General features: G+C 44.9%; 1 protein-coding gene and 1 long non-coding RNA gene across 2 annotated transcripts in view; one reads left to right on the plus strand and one right to left on the minus strand.

Moving 5' to 3' along the window:
* Window positions 1-15,661, plus strand: part of SIAH1 (siah E3 ubiquitin protein ligase 1) — a 96,213-nt gene that overhangs the window by 20,140 nt on the left and 60,412 nt on the right. The window contains exon 2 of the mRNA XM_079117657.1: window positions 13,650-13,747. Within this exon, the coding sequence (XP_078973783.1) occupies window positions 13,684-13,747 (64 nt within the window). The 5' untranslated portion in view covers window positions 13,650-13,683. The remainder of the gene's footprint in view (window positions 1-13,649; window positions 13,748-15,661) is intronic.
* Window positions 5,437-15,661, minus strand: part of LOC306648007 — a 28,418-nt gene continuing 18,193 nt past the window's right edge. The window contains exons 2-3 of the long non-coding RNA XR_013760245.1: window positions 5,964-5,997; window positions 5,437-5,652 (exon numbers count right to left, since the gene is read on the minus strand). This is a non-coding gene — a long non-coding RNA (uncharacterized lncRNA). The remainder of the gene's footprint in view (window positions 5,653-5,963; window positions 5,998-15,661) is intronic.

Below are 15,661 nucleotides of genomic sequence, written 5' to 3' on the forward strand. Positions count from 1 at the left end.
AGTTGTGCAACCATCACCACAGTTTAGGACACTTTATTCACTCCCCCCCAAAAGCCCAGACTCTTTAACTCTCACCCCTCATGCCCCTTCCAAAACCCCCAGCCCAGCGCAACCACTAATCTTTCTGTTTGTTACAGATTTGCCTACTCTAGACATTCACATAAATGGAATCATATCACACGTGGTCTTTGATGACTAGTTTCTTTCCTTAGCATAATGTTTTCAAGGTTTACCCATGTTTCAGGACCTAGCAGTACTTTATTCCTTTTGGTAGATATTCCATGGTATGGCCAGACCACATTTCATTTCTGCATGCCTCAGTTGGCAGTTTCCACTTTTTGGCTAGGATGAGCAATGCTTCTCTGAACATTCGTGTTTATGTGGGAGTTACGTTCTCAATTTTCTTGGTATACACTTAAGGAATCAGATTGCTGGATCCTGCAGGAGCTCCCTGTGCCGGGAACTTGCCAGAATGTTTTCCAAAGTGGCTGCCCCATTTCATACTCCCACCAGCAGTGCACGGAGGTCCCAATTGCTCCACATCCTTGCCAGGACTTGTTATTATCTGTCTCTTTTGTTATAACCACCCCAGTGGGCATGACAGGGCGGTTTTGACTGACATTTCCCTGGCGGCTAATTATGTTAAACATCCTGTGTGCAGTTTACTTTTAAATTCTCTCTCCTCTCTTGAGTCCCCTGCCCCTACTGATTAGGCTCTCATCCAGCATGCCTCCTAACTGGTCTTTCCATCTTCCATCCTGCTCCCTAAAATGTAGTCTCAGTTCATGTCCCTTTCTGCCTAATATCTCAAATGGCTCCCTACTGCCCCTGGGGAGAAGCCTGCATTTATTTCTGAGTATGGCAGGCAAGACCCTTCCTCCAACCTACACACCCCTGCCCATGCTCATCCAGAAATGTCTACCTGGCAGCACCCATTATTTAAAGCCTAGCTCAAATAGAATCTTCAGAGGGAGGCTTGCCTAATATCCCCTCCAGATGGGGCCCTCAAGCTGCGCAGTTCCAGGGTAGTCTACATCGAGGTCAATATTAACTATAGCCCAGGGCAAAATCCAGCTCACCACCTGTATTCTACCTTATAGGCACTGAGAATGATTATTACATTTTGGAATAGTTGGAATTAATCCCCAAAGATCCAAAGTCAGTGTCCATAAATAAAGTTTTATTGAAACGCAGCCATGCTTGCATATTATTGAAGGCTGCTTTTGTGCTGCAAGAGCAGAGTTGAGTAACTGCAAGAGATGGCATGGCCCACAAAGCATAAAATATTTACTCTCTGGTTCCTCACGGAAAAAGTTTGCCAAAGCCTGTTTTATATGAATGGTACTCTGGAGTGGTGCAGGGCACAACCTGTATGGATGTTGTCCAGCAGTCCTGCCTGCAGGCTACCCTGGAGCTCTCTTTAGACCTCTTCCATAGTACCCAGAGACCCTGGTCTCCAAAACCTGGGTCTTGCTCACCTTCACATCCTCAGGATATGGCCCAGAGAGAGGGACCTCAATGAATGTCTATGTCACTGCATTGAATTAAATATTTCCTGGATGCTGAAGATGACCTCATCAAATACTCTAACAATTTCAGGATTAATATAACTCCTAAGTGAAAAAGATGGTACTACTGCTGGCGAGATTCTAGATCCGTTGCTTACAACTTTAAAGCACGCCACATTCCAGCATGCTTTGTTTGATTTCAACCTCTCCTGTTCCAGAAAAGCGCTAATTGTCACATTTTGTTGAGCCCAATTAAAATCACTGGTTGGGGGGCTGATGTGGAAGATGCATTAACAGCCCTTAAAGAAACTGAACGCAGCCAAGGCTGCACAGAGTTGGAATGGAGAGCCAGCATCTGGACAGTGGTTCATCTGGTGGCATGGCAGCGATCTCAGTGAAGGAGCCTTGGGTTTGGTTGGGAGAAGGATTTAGATTAAAAATTCTCACGAGAGTTTAGTGGTACACATTTTTATTCCCAGTGGTTCGGGAGGCTGAGGTAGGAGGATCTCAGCATCTTAGTGAGGACCTGTCTCAAAATAAAATAAATTAAAAAGGGCCAGGGATGTGGCTCAGTTGTTAAGTGCCCCTGGGCTCAATCCCTGGTACCAATAAAATAAAATTAAATTCTGAAGCTGTTCCCCTCGAGGAACGCAGGGGATAGGTACCAACTGATATTGGACACATACTTGTTGCTGGTAGGGTGAAAGAGTATCTGGCCTCCCTCATCTCATAGTTCTGACAAAACCTATTTCAGTTGAGGGCACAGCCCCAGAGAGGTGGCGCCACTTGTCCACACCTGCCCTGGACCTGAATGCCAGCTCCTGCCGATCCTTAGCTTGTACCTCTCTGCCTACTGCAGGGCTCCATGAATACTTAACCATTGCTGGGTGTGTGGGGTGCATGCCTGTGATACCAGCTCCTCAGGAGGCTGAGCTAGGAGGATCACAAGTTCAAAGCCAGCCTCAGCAACTTAGGGAGGGCCTCAGAACCTTAGTGATACCCTGTTTCAAACTAAAAAATAAAAAGGGCTGGGGGATATGGCTCAGTGGTTAAGCACCCCTGGGTTCAATCACCAGTACAAAAAAAAAAAAAAAAAAAAAAAAACTTGCCAAGCAACAAGGATTTCCACAGACCTTTTGTGACTCTTGGTGTTTCTTTAGTTTCCCTGAAATTGATGTCTTACCCTGCAGGAGAAAAGCTCCAACCTCAACATGAATTAGAAAGTCCTTCAAGGTCCCCCCTACCTCTTTCCCTTCACTGTTGCCCATCTCAGGCCTCCGTGCCAGACAAATTAAATTTAAAAATAACAAGTAAGATTTATTTGCTGTTTTCCATGTGCTAGGCAATTTGAAGTAATTTCTTTCTAAATTGCTTAATTACCTCATTCAAAATTTTATCAAGAAGGTATAATTGTTAGTCTCATTTTATAGATGAGGAAGCTGAGCCCAGAAAGGGGAAGTAATTTGCCTGAGGTCACAGAGGCAGTTAAGTGGGAGTTAGAATTTGAACCCAGGCAGTCTGACTTTCAGTTTTTGTATCCCATCCTCTGTCTGCCTCCCAGTCTCTGCATTTATATTTCCTTCTTCCCAATACACTCTCCACTCTACCTGATCTCACCTAAAATATCACCTCCTCTGGGAAGCCATTCCAGTTTTCCTGGTCTGTTTGCTGCTCAACTGTCACTCCACAGCAGAGATAGCTTTGCTTCCCCTCCATGGTACTTATCACGCTTGATTGACAGAGCTGCTTACTGCCTGCCTCCATCACCAGGCTGCAGGCTCTGTAAAACCTGGGAACCTGCTTGTGGGGCTCATGTGAATCGTGTCCCCTTGCTCTAGCACTCAACCTGACCCTGACAGGGTTCTTAATGCTTGTTTTTGAGGGGTGAATGGATTTGGCAGTGAACTCCGCAAAATCTGGGTGAAAAAGTCAAATTTTAAGATCTAGGTGCTTGGAGGAAGGGGGAGACTGCTGGGTTTTGGTTTTGGTAACAGGGATTGAATCAGGGGTGCTTAACCACCGAGCAGCATCCCCAGTCCTTTTTTATTTTTTGTTTCAAGACAGGTTCTCACTAATTTGCTTAGGACCTCACTAAATTGCTGAGGCTGACTTGGAACTTGCAATCTTTCTGCCTCAGTCTCCAGAGTTGGGGGATTACAGGCGTGTGCCACTGCCCCTGGTACAGGAGCCCCTCTATTGTTAAAGGAACTCACTTATTCTTTCGTCCTCTCCCATAAGTCACTCCAAGAACTCATTGTATGTTTTTAGCACAGATCTAAATCACTGTTCATCAGCTACAACAACCCAACAGCTCCAGGAAGCTTCCCATCCAGCCCTTCAGCCAACACTGTGGGGATCAGATCTACCAAAAAGCCCAGGGAGTAAGGGACTCCATGACATTAATGCCACTAGGCAGTGGATGGTTCTTGTCATAAAACATCCACTGGCCCAGGACAACCTGAATGATAGGGCACTATTAGTGCAAAGAGGAAGGGGGTGAGGTAGATCCATAAAGCTTGTACTTCTAGAAAGAAGCAGATGGGAACAATATTGACCACGTTATGTTGTTATATTGTGTTCGTATACAACAAATCCCACTAATATGTATAATTTAATGTATCAACAAAAAATATGGAAAAAAAAAAAAAAAAAAGAAACAGGGCATTTGCTAACAGTGGTTGTCCTGGGAGACTGACTACAGGAAAAGGCTGGGAGGGAGAATGCCTTTTTTCCTGCAGACCCTTTGAAAATGCTGGAATTTTATTTCATTTTACTATGGGTATGCATTGTCTACTTAAACTTAATTGAAATGTTGGTTTTTAAAACTAAAAGTAGGGAGTCAGGACAGTTGCACACTTCCTAACCAGCTCAGGGGTTCCTGCCCTTAGAGCCTCTGAGGAGGTGGCCTTAGCTAATGGCCCCGGGTACTTTTCAGCCGGCTGGCTAATTAGTCAAGAACAGCTCACTGCCTCCTCCGCCTGCAGTTCCTACACCTTCTTGGGATTTCAGCCCATCTCAACTTTCCCCCAGTGACTCATGGAGGGGTGTTTCCTAGGGCAGGGCTGTTTGCCAGTAGCCACAGCATTATTAGGAAAGGAGGCGCCACTGTGGTATCCCCAATCTGGCCAATTACCCCACCTTGCTAAGAAGCCCCATCAGCTTGGAGGGCGGGAGGCACTCTCACTTTCTACTTGCTGGGACTTTTTTTGTTGTTTTGCGGGGGTTGTTATTATTTTTACAAGTCTCCACTCTAATGTTCACAATGTATATTATTTTTTGCAAACAAGGAACTTTAAAGGCATAAACAGCACCTGAAACCCCCCAACATGGAGCCAGCTCACCATGTAAAAGTCTTGCAAAAGAAGACACATGGGATGCAGAGGGGGCAGCCCCCATCCAGAGGGCTCTCCAGAGATTGAGAAGCACAGCCAGAGCTGGGCGTGGTGGTGCACACCTGCCATTCCAGCTACTTGGTCGGCCGAGGCAGTAAAGTTTGAGGTCAGCCTTGGCTATTGAGTGAGACCCTACCTCAAAAAAAAAAAAAAAAAAAAAAGCTAAACACACACGCATGTGCACACACACACACACACACACACACACACAGAGCTGGGTGGAAACCTGTGCCACAGTTAAAAGGGAACGTTAAGCCGGAGTACACTTATCCTCTGGGAGCCGGGGAGACCTTGAATTGTTTCCCTCTTTCCCTTCTGTGGATTCAGGTGTCTCGTGATCTTCTAACAAGCGTTCCACAATTGACTTTTGGTTTTTCCTACTCCCTCTGAGCATACACAGCCTCACTCCCTCTGCCTGCCCAGATTTTACTCTTAGTGTGGGTTTCTATGACAAAGTACCATACAGGACATGGCTTATAAACAATAGAAATTTATTTCTCACGCTTCTTGGAGCTAGAAGTTCAAAACCAGGGTGCCAGTGAGGTCGGTTCTGGTGAAGGCTGACTTGCAGATGGCTGACTTCTCCTTGTGGTCTTCACATGTCAGGAGGAGGGCTGGAGAGACCTCTCGGGTCTCTTTCTCAAGGGCACTGTTCTTGTTCTTGAGGATTCCACCTTCCTGACCTAATTATTCCCAAAGATTCCTCCTGCTAATGTCATCAGACTGGGGACTAGGGCTTCAACCTATGGATTCTGGGGGTAGAGGCATAAACATTCAGTCTGTTGCACCATTTCGATAAACGGCTTAAGAAGACACTAAGGTACTTCGCTTCTTCCTTATCTCTTTCCTCCCCTTCCAAATCAATAGCTAGTCCTATGGACTTCATTTCTAGAATGTTATTTCCAGTTCACCCTCCTCTCCACACCCAATTTACAGCTGAGACCCAGACCATCTCTTGCCTGGGTCACTGTGATACTCACTCACTGCTACCCTGACCCTGCTTTTCCCCCACGCTGACCCCTCTTGGACTTAGCAGCCACGATGCTCTTGCCCAGACACACACCTTGCTTGCTTGAACTCCAATGGCTCCCCAACATCTGTAAGATAAAATAGGAACTCTGTAATATGACCTCCAGGATTGTCCCCAGCACCATCCCCAAATCAGCTTCCTGCTGTTTCCCACCGTGCAGCCCTGCCACACAACCTCCACGCAGATTTACTCATTTATTTACTTTTGCTATTGAGGATTGAACCCAGGGGCACTTAACCACTGAACCACCTCCCCAGCCCTTTTTATTTTTAGTTTGAGACAGGGTCTCGCTAAGTTGCTTAGGGCCTCGCTAAGTTGCTGAGGCTGATCTCAAACTTGCAATCCTCCTGTCTCAGCCTCCCCAGTCACTGGGATTACAGGTGTGCACCACCACACCTGGCTTCCACGTGGATTTATATTGGCACGTCCATGCTTCTAGAACATCTCCTCTCATGCCTGGTACCCTGCAATCTGATTTCTTCACTAGAATCAGGTCCTTTTCTGATTCCTTGCCTCCTCTAGTAGTATCCACCTGACTCTGTCTACAGCTTCTAATAGAGAAAACTAATATTTTTACTTCTTCATCAAATTCTCCCCTATTCATTGATCGATACCACCTAAACTTGACAAATCACTCAGTGAAAATTAAAAAAAAAAAAACTCAGCAAATTTGGGGGGGAGGTGATTTGATGATGTTTAAGTGCCAATGCAGAATAGGGTGCCTTAGTGGAGCACAGAGCCTGCCTTAGGATGACTGCCCAGGATGGATGCTTCCTGAGGGCTTCATCAGGGCCACCACTGTGAGGTCCCGTGTTGGGACAGGTATTGCTCCTGAGTCATTGCTTATTCTGGTGGAGGGCCCTTGTGATCAGGAGTAATCCCAGCAACTCAGAAGGTTGAGGCAGGAGGATTGCAAGTTCCAGGCCAGTCTCAGCAATTGAATGAGACTCTAAGAAACTTAGTGAGACTCTGCTTCAAAATAAAATGTTTTTTTAAAAGGGTTAGGGATATGGGTCAGGGGTTAGGTGCCCCTCGGTTCAATTCCCAGTAACAACTCCCCCCAAAACAACATACATACATAGACATATATATTTTTTTCCTGTATTGGGGATTGGACTCAGGGTTGCTCTACCACTGAACCACACCCCTTGTCCTTTTTTTCATTTTAAGATTGGGTCTAAGTTGTTCAGGCCGTCCTCAAACATGCAATCCTCCTGCCTCAGCCTCCTGAGTCACTGGGATTACAGTCGTGCACCACCACATCTAGCTCATAAATATATTTTTGAGTGGTTTAGTCCCTAATCCAACTCTTGTCAAAATTGGTGTCTCTGTTCTACTGAACCCACATTTGAAGACTGGCAGATAAGATGGTGCTCATAGGCTGTCTTACCTTGCTATTGAGGGTGGGTAATTTTCTGAACTGGGCCAAAGCTTTGGTTGCTAAGTAACAATTCACTCTTAGTGGAAAAATTGTCTGAGGCAAGGATTGTGCAATCGAGGCCTCACCCTGGACTACCTCAACGTATTTCCATCAGCAGAGGCTGCCGGGCCACTTGCGGGGCGGTCACGTGTGTGGACGCGCATCTGTGATTAGCCTTGAGTTGGTGCAGAGGGATGTCACAGAATTCTTGTGTGAGTGCCAAGGAAGGGGCGGAACTGGAGACAGGAGATTCCTGGCTCACCCTGTGAGCTCAAGGGCAGACCCCACTTCCTAGATGCCCCCTATCCCCAGCCCCGAAGGACCCCCAGATAATGGCCTTGCTGAGGACTATTGGGGGTCAAGGAGACAGGAATGCTGAGGGAGGAGAAAGCCCGCAGCTGCTTTTGTGGTGTCTTTTGGAGTATTGCTCAAGTGTGCACTATGACCCTCGGCCTACTTCTGATTTGTTGTTGCCTGTTAGGTAATTAGTATGTGGAGCAGCCTGGCTGACTCACCAAAGGGACTGAGAAAGCCTCTTCTGCAGGAAGCACAGATTCTGGGATTGAGTCCACTTTGGGGGGAAAGTATGTGAGCCCAATTTAGAATATTCCAGGTCATCTTGAAGATGTCACTGGACAAGGATCTCGAAGTTCCATTTACTTAACAGATTTATCTATTTGTTTTAATGAAAAAAAGGAGGAAGAGCCAGGGTGGTTATCCCAGCTACAGGGGAGGCTGAGGCAGGTTTGCAAATTCGAGGCCAGTCTGGGCACCTTAGTGAGACCCTGTATCAAAAAAACGTAAACAAGTTCTGAGGTTGTAGCTCAGTGGCAACACCCTCCCATCCCCCAACCCCCATCCCTGGTTTAATCCCCAGTGCCTTAAGGAAAGGGAGAAGCTGGAGTTGGGAGGGAGAAGGAAGGGAGGAAAGAGCTTCTATTTTTCTCATTCCAGGACTGTAAGAATTGTCACCCAATCTTAAAGACCCTCAAATCCAAATTCTGAAAGTCAGAAATTAAACAAGGATTTGTAGAGATTAGATACCATAAACACAAAAATTTCTCCACTCTTAACATTTTAAAAATTCCATGAATCTCTCTGGGCACGGTGGTGCAAACCTATCATTCCAGTGACTCAGGAGGCTGAGGAAGGAGGATCACAAGTTAGAGACCAGACTGGGCAATGTAGCAAGACCCTCAGCATCTTGGCAAGACCCTGCCTCCAAATTAAAAATAAAAAGCACTGGACTGTAGCTCAGTGGTAAAGTGCCCTGTAGTTCAATCCCAGTACCAAAATAATAATAATAATAATAATAATAATAAGTGAAATTCTGAGACTCTCAGATTTGTGCCACTCAAATTTTCTCAGGAAAGTAGAATGGAAAGTGTGACTTTAAAATCCACTGAAATGAAAAGATGGAGGCTGTACCTTGCTGAACTGATGTTCCGAAGTAGAAGCAGGAAGGGGTGAAGGGCTTCTGCTAGCCCCTCCTTCTGTAAACACAGGCCTCGCAGAGCCTCTCCGCGCCACGAGGGCAAAGGGGACCCGGCTTTCGGTTTTCAGAGGTGGAGTCACCTGCAGGCGCCTCTGCCCTCTTCCCTCTCTTCCGGGGTTACCTTTCCCGTTGCTGTGACTTCCCTCCGACGCTTCCCCAGATTTCACCCTTTGCGTGGCTTTCCTTCTCTCGTTGCTGCCTCCATCCCTCACCCGTGCACGTGCCCACCAATCACCCGGAAATTTCTTAAGCATCCCGGACCCCCTCCGACCCCAATTCGTGTGTCCAGATTTAGCTTGTCTCCTCCCCAGGCCACTCCTCTGTGCCCCTCCAGCAGGCGCCCTGCATCCCCAGACACTGCTCTGCTCTCCTCGCCGTCTCCGGCCTCCTCTCCAGGTCGGAGGCTGCCTTCTCCCTTGATGTGTGCCCCCATGCCGGATTCCCAGCCCTTCCACAGACTCGCCTCTGATTTTCTTCAGATTATTTGCCAGTGAGATGGTAAATTCTGTAAGGACGGGGACAAGAGCTCATGCATTTTTTTTTTTTTTTTAATTCTCCACCGAACTAAGTACAGATAGGAAAACTATATATTTTTTTATTAGTAAATGTTTTTTTTTTTTTTTTTTTTTTTTTTTGTGGGGAATGGGGGTTGGAACTGGGGATTGAACCTAGGGATGCTCTGCCACTGAGCCACATGCCCAACCCTTTGTATCTTTTATTTTGAGACAGGGTTTTGCTAAGTTGCTTAGGACCTTGTTAAATCATTGAGGCTGGCCTCTAACTTGTGATCCTCCTGCCTCAGCCTCCCAAGCTGTTGGGATTACAGGAGTGCACCACCGCACCTGGCTGTGAATGTATGAATGATTTTTTTTTTCTTTTTTAATGTTTGGGCTAGGGATTGAACATGCTAAACTTGTGCTCCTACCACTGAGCCACACCCTCAGCCCTAATAAATTTTTAAAGAACTTCTTTTCTCTTTCTTTCTTTCTTTCTTTCTTTCTTTCTTTCTTTCTTTCTTTCTGTTTTTCAGTTCAATCGTTAATTCCCACCTCCAAAACAAAGAAAATAAACTAATCTTTTTATAAAACAGGAGGAGAGAAAGGACTAATATCTGAAATGTTTACGAAGTCCTGAAGTTTTCTTTTTATTTGATATTGAAACTTATTTTTGGCATTATAATGAATTATGTTTTATTTTTAGTATGTGAAAATCTTTTTATTATAGTCATACAGTTAATTATTTAAAACATTTTAACAATATGCAAAGATGTAGCATGGGAAATCTCCCTTACCCCAGGCTACTCTGGCAGGGTTATGGAGGGAAAGTCCCATGGGGCATCCATATTGGCCGACAGGGATGCACACAAAGATAGTGCAAGGTTCCCAACGAGCTCCATAGCTTTTCTTTCCTTCTGAGAATCATGTAAAGTTGACAAGATCTTTGTTCTGCAAAGTCTGCAAACATTGCAATTTGATGAGGTTCTCATCTGTACTGCACTTGTAATGTTGTGACACTAAATAACCCCACTGGCAATTTTAAACCCCAGAACTAGCATAGACTTCAGGGTCTCTGTAACTGTGCGCTGTGGATGCTGGCAGTGTGAGTGAGGCAAAGTTGTCACCCGAAGCAAACCTGTGGGCGTTAAGAACTGTGAAAGGAGCCAGGTGTGAAGATGCATACCTGTAATTGCAGCAACATGGGAGGCCGAGGCTGGAGTATTGTAAATTTGAGGTCAGACTGGGCAACTTAATAAGACCCTGTCTCAAAAATCAATCAATCAATCAATTAATTAATTAATAAGGAGGGCTCGGGGGTGAAGCTCAGTGGTGGAACTGGGAATACCCCCAAAACACACACACACACACACACACACACACACACACACACACACAGAGAAAAGCCCTGGGTTCAATCCCCACTACTGCAAAAAATAGAAGTGTAAGAACTAAGAAAGTTTTGGTATTTTACCTTACTTGCAAGTTACCTAATTATTCTACCAGTTTCATGGTTGCTGGCTGAAGACATAAGACCCCTGGGTCAGAGGCAAAGTATCTTATTACTCACAATTATAGCAGTAGCAGAGTGTTAGCATTTTCTGTGTTAGTTCCCCCAGCCCCAATTCCTATAGGATGATGTGACAATGGGTAAGTGACACATATCCTTACAGTGGGTTACATTACAAGAGAGGATCCCTACACTTAGGAAACCCAAATCTTTTATAATGGGCAGTAAGCATACCTTCCATTTTCTGTGGTGTGAGACATATTCTATTTCATCCAAGGCTGTAAGCAAACCTGGTTTTTGCTCTGGAGGGAGGCACTCTCTATCTTCAAAGACTATTCACTACACAAATATCCTTCAAATGAGTCTGTAACAAAGGCAGCCAGTGCCTCTATTTTATTTGAAAGACCCTTAGAGAACTGTCTCCAAAAAGCAGGATTCTACTTTTGCTGATGCTTTGGCAGCAAATTCAATAAATATTTACTGAGTACTTCTTGGTGGGGAAGGGCAGGAGGTTCATAAACAAATTAATATACTAAAGGATCTTTCGTGACAAATAAACCAAGGTCAAAATTACTCGGCCATGTAAAAAGTTGAAGGTAAAAAGGTCAGATCACCTAGGGAGGAAGTGTGGACTTTATTCTAGTGTTATGAAAATCCACTGTAAGCTTTAAAGCAGAGTTCTGGGTTCCATGATTAAAAATGGATTTAAAAATGCTCAAAGGGACACTTCCTTGTTCTAATGTTCAAGGCTTTGGACCATTCATGTGAGTAATGGGAACTTTCAGCCAAAGTCGGTTTACAAACTGACTGTTCTAGTGAGTCCTCAGGGACAGGCAGAAAGCCCAGCCTCTGTCTAAAAGCAGCTGGTGTCCCCTACATTCACAGAATGGGCATTACAATAACAACCGTGGAACAGAATGATTTGAACTGACCTCAAATTCCCAACTTCCGGAGTGTGGGCTTCTTCATAGCAGATCCTGTCTGGGTTAAGGAACATGCATCGTCCTAGGGGAATGACCCTTTGCTTCATCCAAAAGCAGTTGCTTAGCCTAATATGTGAGACAGGTTGGAGTCCCATCTCAACCTACTTGCACAGCTTCTGAGTGACAGAGCCTCTTTAGGTCTGTGAAGTGGAGATAATAATGGTGGGTCTCTCATAGGCTTGTAATGAGGGTCCCAGGAACATGGGAAGGGCTAGCACAGTGCCTGGCCCAAAGCAAGGATTCAACCCCTGTTCGCTGTCAAAAGGTGACGGACGAGGCCTGGGGAGTAAGGCTGTAACTGTAAACACAAAACAGAGACTCTGAAGGTCTCATGGGAGGGAAACACAGCTTTAGCTGTCATTTCCAGCAGGTTTGTCAGGGTCAGGGACTTGGAATAGGAAGCAATAAAGAAATGAAAGGCAATCGGGAGGCAGAGTGGTGGAAAGAAATGGACTTTAGACGCAGACAGCCCTCAATGGGAAGGCTGACTCTACAACTGCACAACCATAATGACCTTGTTTGGGCAAGTCATTCCTGAACCTTACTTCTTCCTTCGTGGAATGGGGAAAACAAACACATCTCTTAGGTTGTAAAGATGGAGTTAATGTAAAGCACCTGGCCCATGGTAGATGTCCAGTAAATATGAATAGTCTTCTTAGAACTCTTCTGACCTCCTCATGAAGATTTGTACTCATAGAATCAGAAAGAAGATATTTCACTTGCCTGAGCTCTTTTCCAGCAACCAGGCCATTGTGTGGCCCCGTCCCTGTGGGTCCCTGCAACCCAGCTTCCTGGAGATGGAAGGGAGACTATGGAGATCCTTCCTTAAGGAAGAGTGGAGAAACCTAATCCTGTTGGGAATTTTGTCTGCTCCCCAGCTGGGCTTGCATAGATTAATTTAGTGGACTCTTTTTTTTTTTGCAGACCCAGCCAAGGAACGGGAGAGGACTGTATTTATTTATTTGCTTTTCCCTTTCACTACTTGGGTTTCTCCAGTGCATATCCTTATACTGACTTAGAGGGCCTCAGGTTTAAGAAATCTTTGCCTGTCCCTCTGTGTTGCTAAAGCATCAAGGTGCTGAAGGGTGCCCAGTGCATAATGTCCTGTCTTGTCCCTCAAGATCCAGAGGAAAAAAAAAAAAAAAGTGACCATTCAGATCTTTTACTCTTTCCAAGAAAAAAAAAAAAAACTGTAATTAGCATAATTTTAAAAAACACACAAAAATTATTTGAAAGTTGCTGAATTAAAGTCATATTTAACAAATCCTGCTTACCCTGGGCTTTTGCTTCATATCTCAGCCCTGGACATACTCTATCATGGCCTTCAGGTCTTGCAATGCTTATGCAGCTGACAAAGGCCCTCTAGAAATAAGACAGACCCTCCTGGACATCTCCTTCCCTGGCACCAAGTGTCTGAGTTAAGTGGTAAGGGCGTGGCTCTTCACTGACCAACCTCACATCTGTTTTCGTGTAAAATACCTGGCGCTTTTCTACTAAATTGTATTCTATTAAGAGAAGGCTGTACCACTAATAATTAGAGAAAGAAACACTTAAACTGGGCAGAAGAACCCAGTATTGTTTCTGTGTTCAGAAAAATTATTTTGGTACAAATCAGCCAGCAAGGGAGAGAATGAGAATTATCTACAAATTGGGGACTTTTCAGTATTTGCACTTGTATGATGTGAGAGCAGCTCAGTGATGGAGTGGGGCTTAGCCTCTGTGAGGTCCTGAGTTCAATCCTGAGCTCCACTAACAAAAAAAAAAAAAAAAAAAAAAAAAAATTCTAGAATCTCTCAGAGATGTGACTTGCCTTTTAGGACTCTACAAAGTGTGATCTCAAAGTGACAAGATATGGACACAAATTCTAAAGAAGTCAACCAAGACGAAATGAAGATGAAGGAAATTCTCTCTGAAGGTATGTGTTAAGTTCCTAGAGGGTGGTGGTCCCCATACAGCCCTGGTCACAAGGTGGCCTCCTAACAATCCCAGTTTAATTCCAGCCACATCACAGACAAAACAAATATTTTGCACTTCGCCAATCTGAAATTACCTATAGGGCTCTGGAGTAAAGTCCCGCCTCCTATCCTCTGTCAGAGCTACCTTCCTTCCTTTCTCCACTGCAAAATTCTCATTTACCTTTGCCATCTGCTGTGGGGAAACCAGACACAGAGAAGTCACAGTCCCTATGCCATTTAGCTTCAGAGACAACATGGATAGACATTTAACACAGAACAAAAGTGAGGGCATGCTGGCCAAATTGTGTCCCTTGTGTCTATCAAAATAAAAGGGACCATTTAAAAAAAAATAAATGAATACAAATAAAGGCAACATTAACATGAAGTCTATCACCAAAAAAGCAAGGAGATTTTCTGAAAAGGGTATGCTTTGGATTGGCTCTTGAATAGGAAGTGAACTGGGAGAAATATGGCCTTCGTGGTAGGTAGGGAAGGCAGTAAGTTATCAAAGAAAAAATAATGATCCAGGGGCAGTGGTGTATGCCTGTAAGCCCAGCTACTTGGGAGGCTGAGGCAGGAGGACTGCAGGTTCAAGGCTAGCCTCGGCAACTTAGCAAGACTCTGCCTCAAAATTAAAAATTCAGCAGACTGAGGGTGTAGTATACACAGACATACACACAAACACAGAGAGAGAGAGAGAGAGGGAGAGAGGGAGAGGGAGGGAGGGAAGGGGAGAGAAGGAGAGAGGGAGGAGGAGGAAGGAGGAAGAGGAGAAGAAAGAAAAGGAAAAAAAGAAAAAGAATAATGAACTGTTAGAAAAACGAGGAATACCTCCAGGCTGTCTTAAAATGGTATCTACCCATGGACATGGGGTGGTCCGGAGTCTTCAAAGGCATTTTCTGCAGCTAATCGTCTATGATTAGTCTATGAGTCTGTGATGGGTTTGGAAATAAAGGTATGTCAGGCCTTTGTTACTGATGTTACATCCTTTTGCACCTCAGTGGGATGTGCCAATGGGATTAGAACTTTCCAGGCCCTTCCCTCTGTCTGGAACTCATTCCTCTGAGTTAAGCTGTGTTTAGTAGAACTTTCTGAGATGATGGTAAAGTCTATTAACCTGTCTTGTCCAATATAGTAACCACTGGCCAAATGTGGGCATTGCACCCTTGAAATGTAGCTAGTGTGTGGCTGAGGATTGATATTTTTGTTAATTTAAGTTTAATTAGCTTAAAGAGTCACAAGTGACTAGTGACACCCATGTTGGACAGCATGGACCACATGGCTTGCTCCTTTGCAATGTTCATATCTTGGCTTTTACTCACCTTCTCAGAGAAGCTGTTCTTCAGGATTGCTATCTGTGGTTGGCAGCAGAAGAACGGCCCTCCACAAATGTCCACCTCTTCGTCCGTGGAACCCAAGACTATGTCACCTCACATGGCAAAATGGAATTAGGGTTCAGATGGATCTAATTTGTTAATCAATTGACCTTAAAATGGGAAAGTGTGTTAACTTTACATTGCTATAACAAAATACTTGAGGCAACCAACTTAGAGGAGGAAAGATTTACTTTTTACATGGTTTCAGAGGTTTCAGTCCATGGTTGGCTGGCTCCATTGTTTGTGGGCCTGCAGTGAGGCAGAACATCATGACAGAAGGGTGAAGCAGAGCAAGGTGCTTACCTCATAGCAGCCAGGAAGCAGAAAGAGGAGGGAAGCTCCAGGTATAAAATATACCCTCCAAAGGCATGCCCCCAGTGACCCACCTCTCTCAACTATACCCCAACTCCTAAAGTCTCCACCACCTCCCAGCTGGGGACCAAGTCTTCAAACATGAGCCTTGGGAGAACATTCCAGATTCAAACTATATTAGTAGTT

Source organism: Sciurus vulgaris (assembly GCF_902686455.1).
Source record: "Sciurus vulgaris genome assembly, chromosome: 17".
NCBI lineage: Eukaryota > Metazoa > Chordata > Mammalia > Rodentia > Sciuridae > Sciurus > Sciurus vulgaris.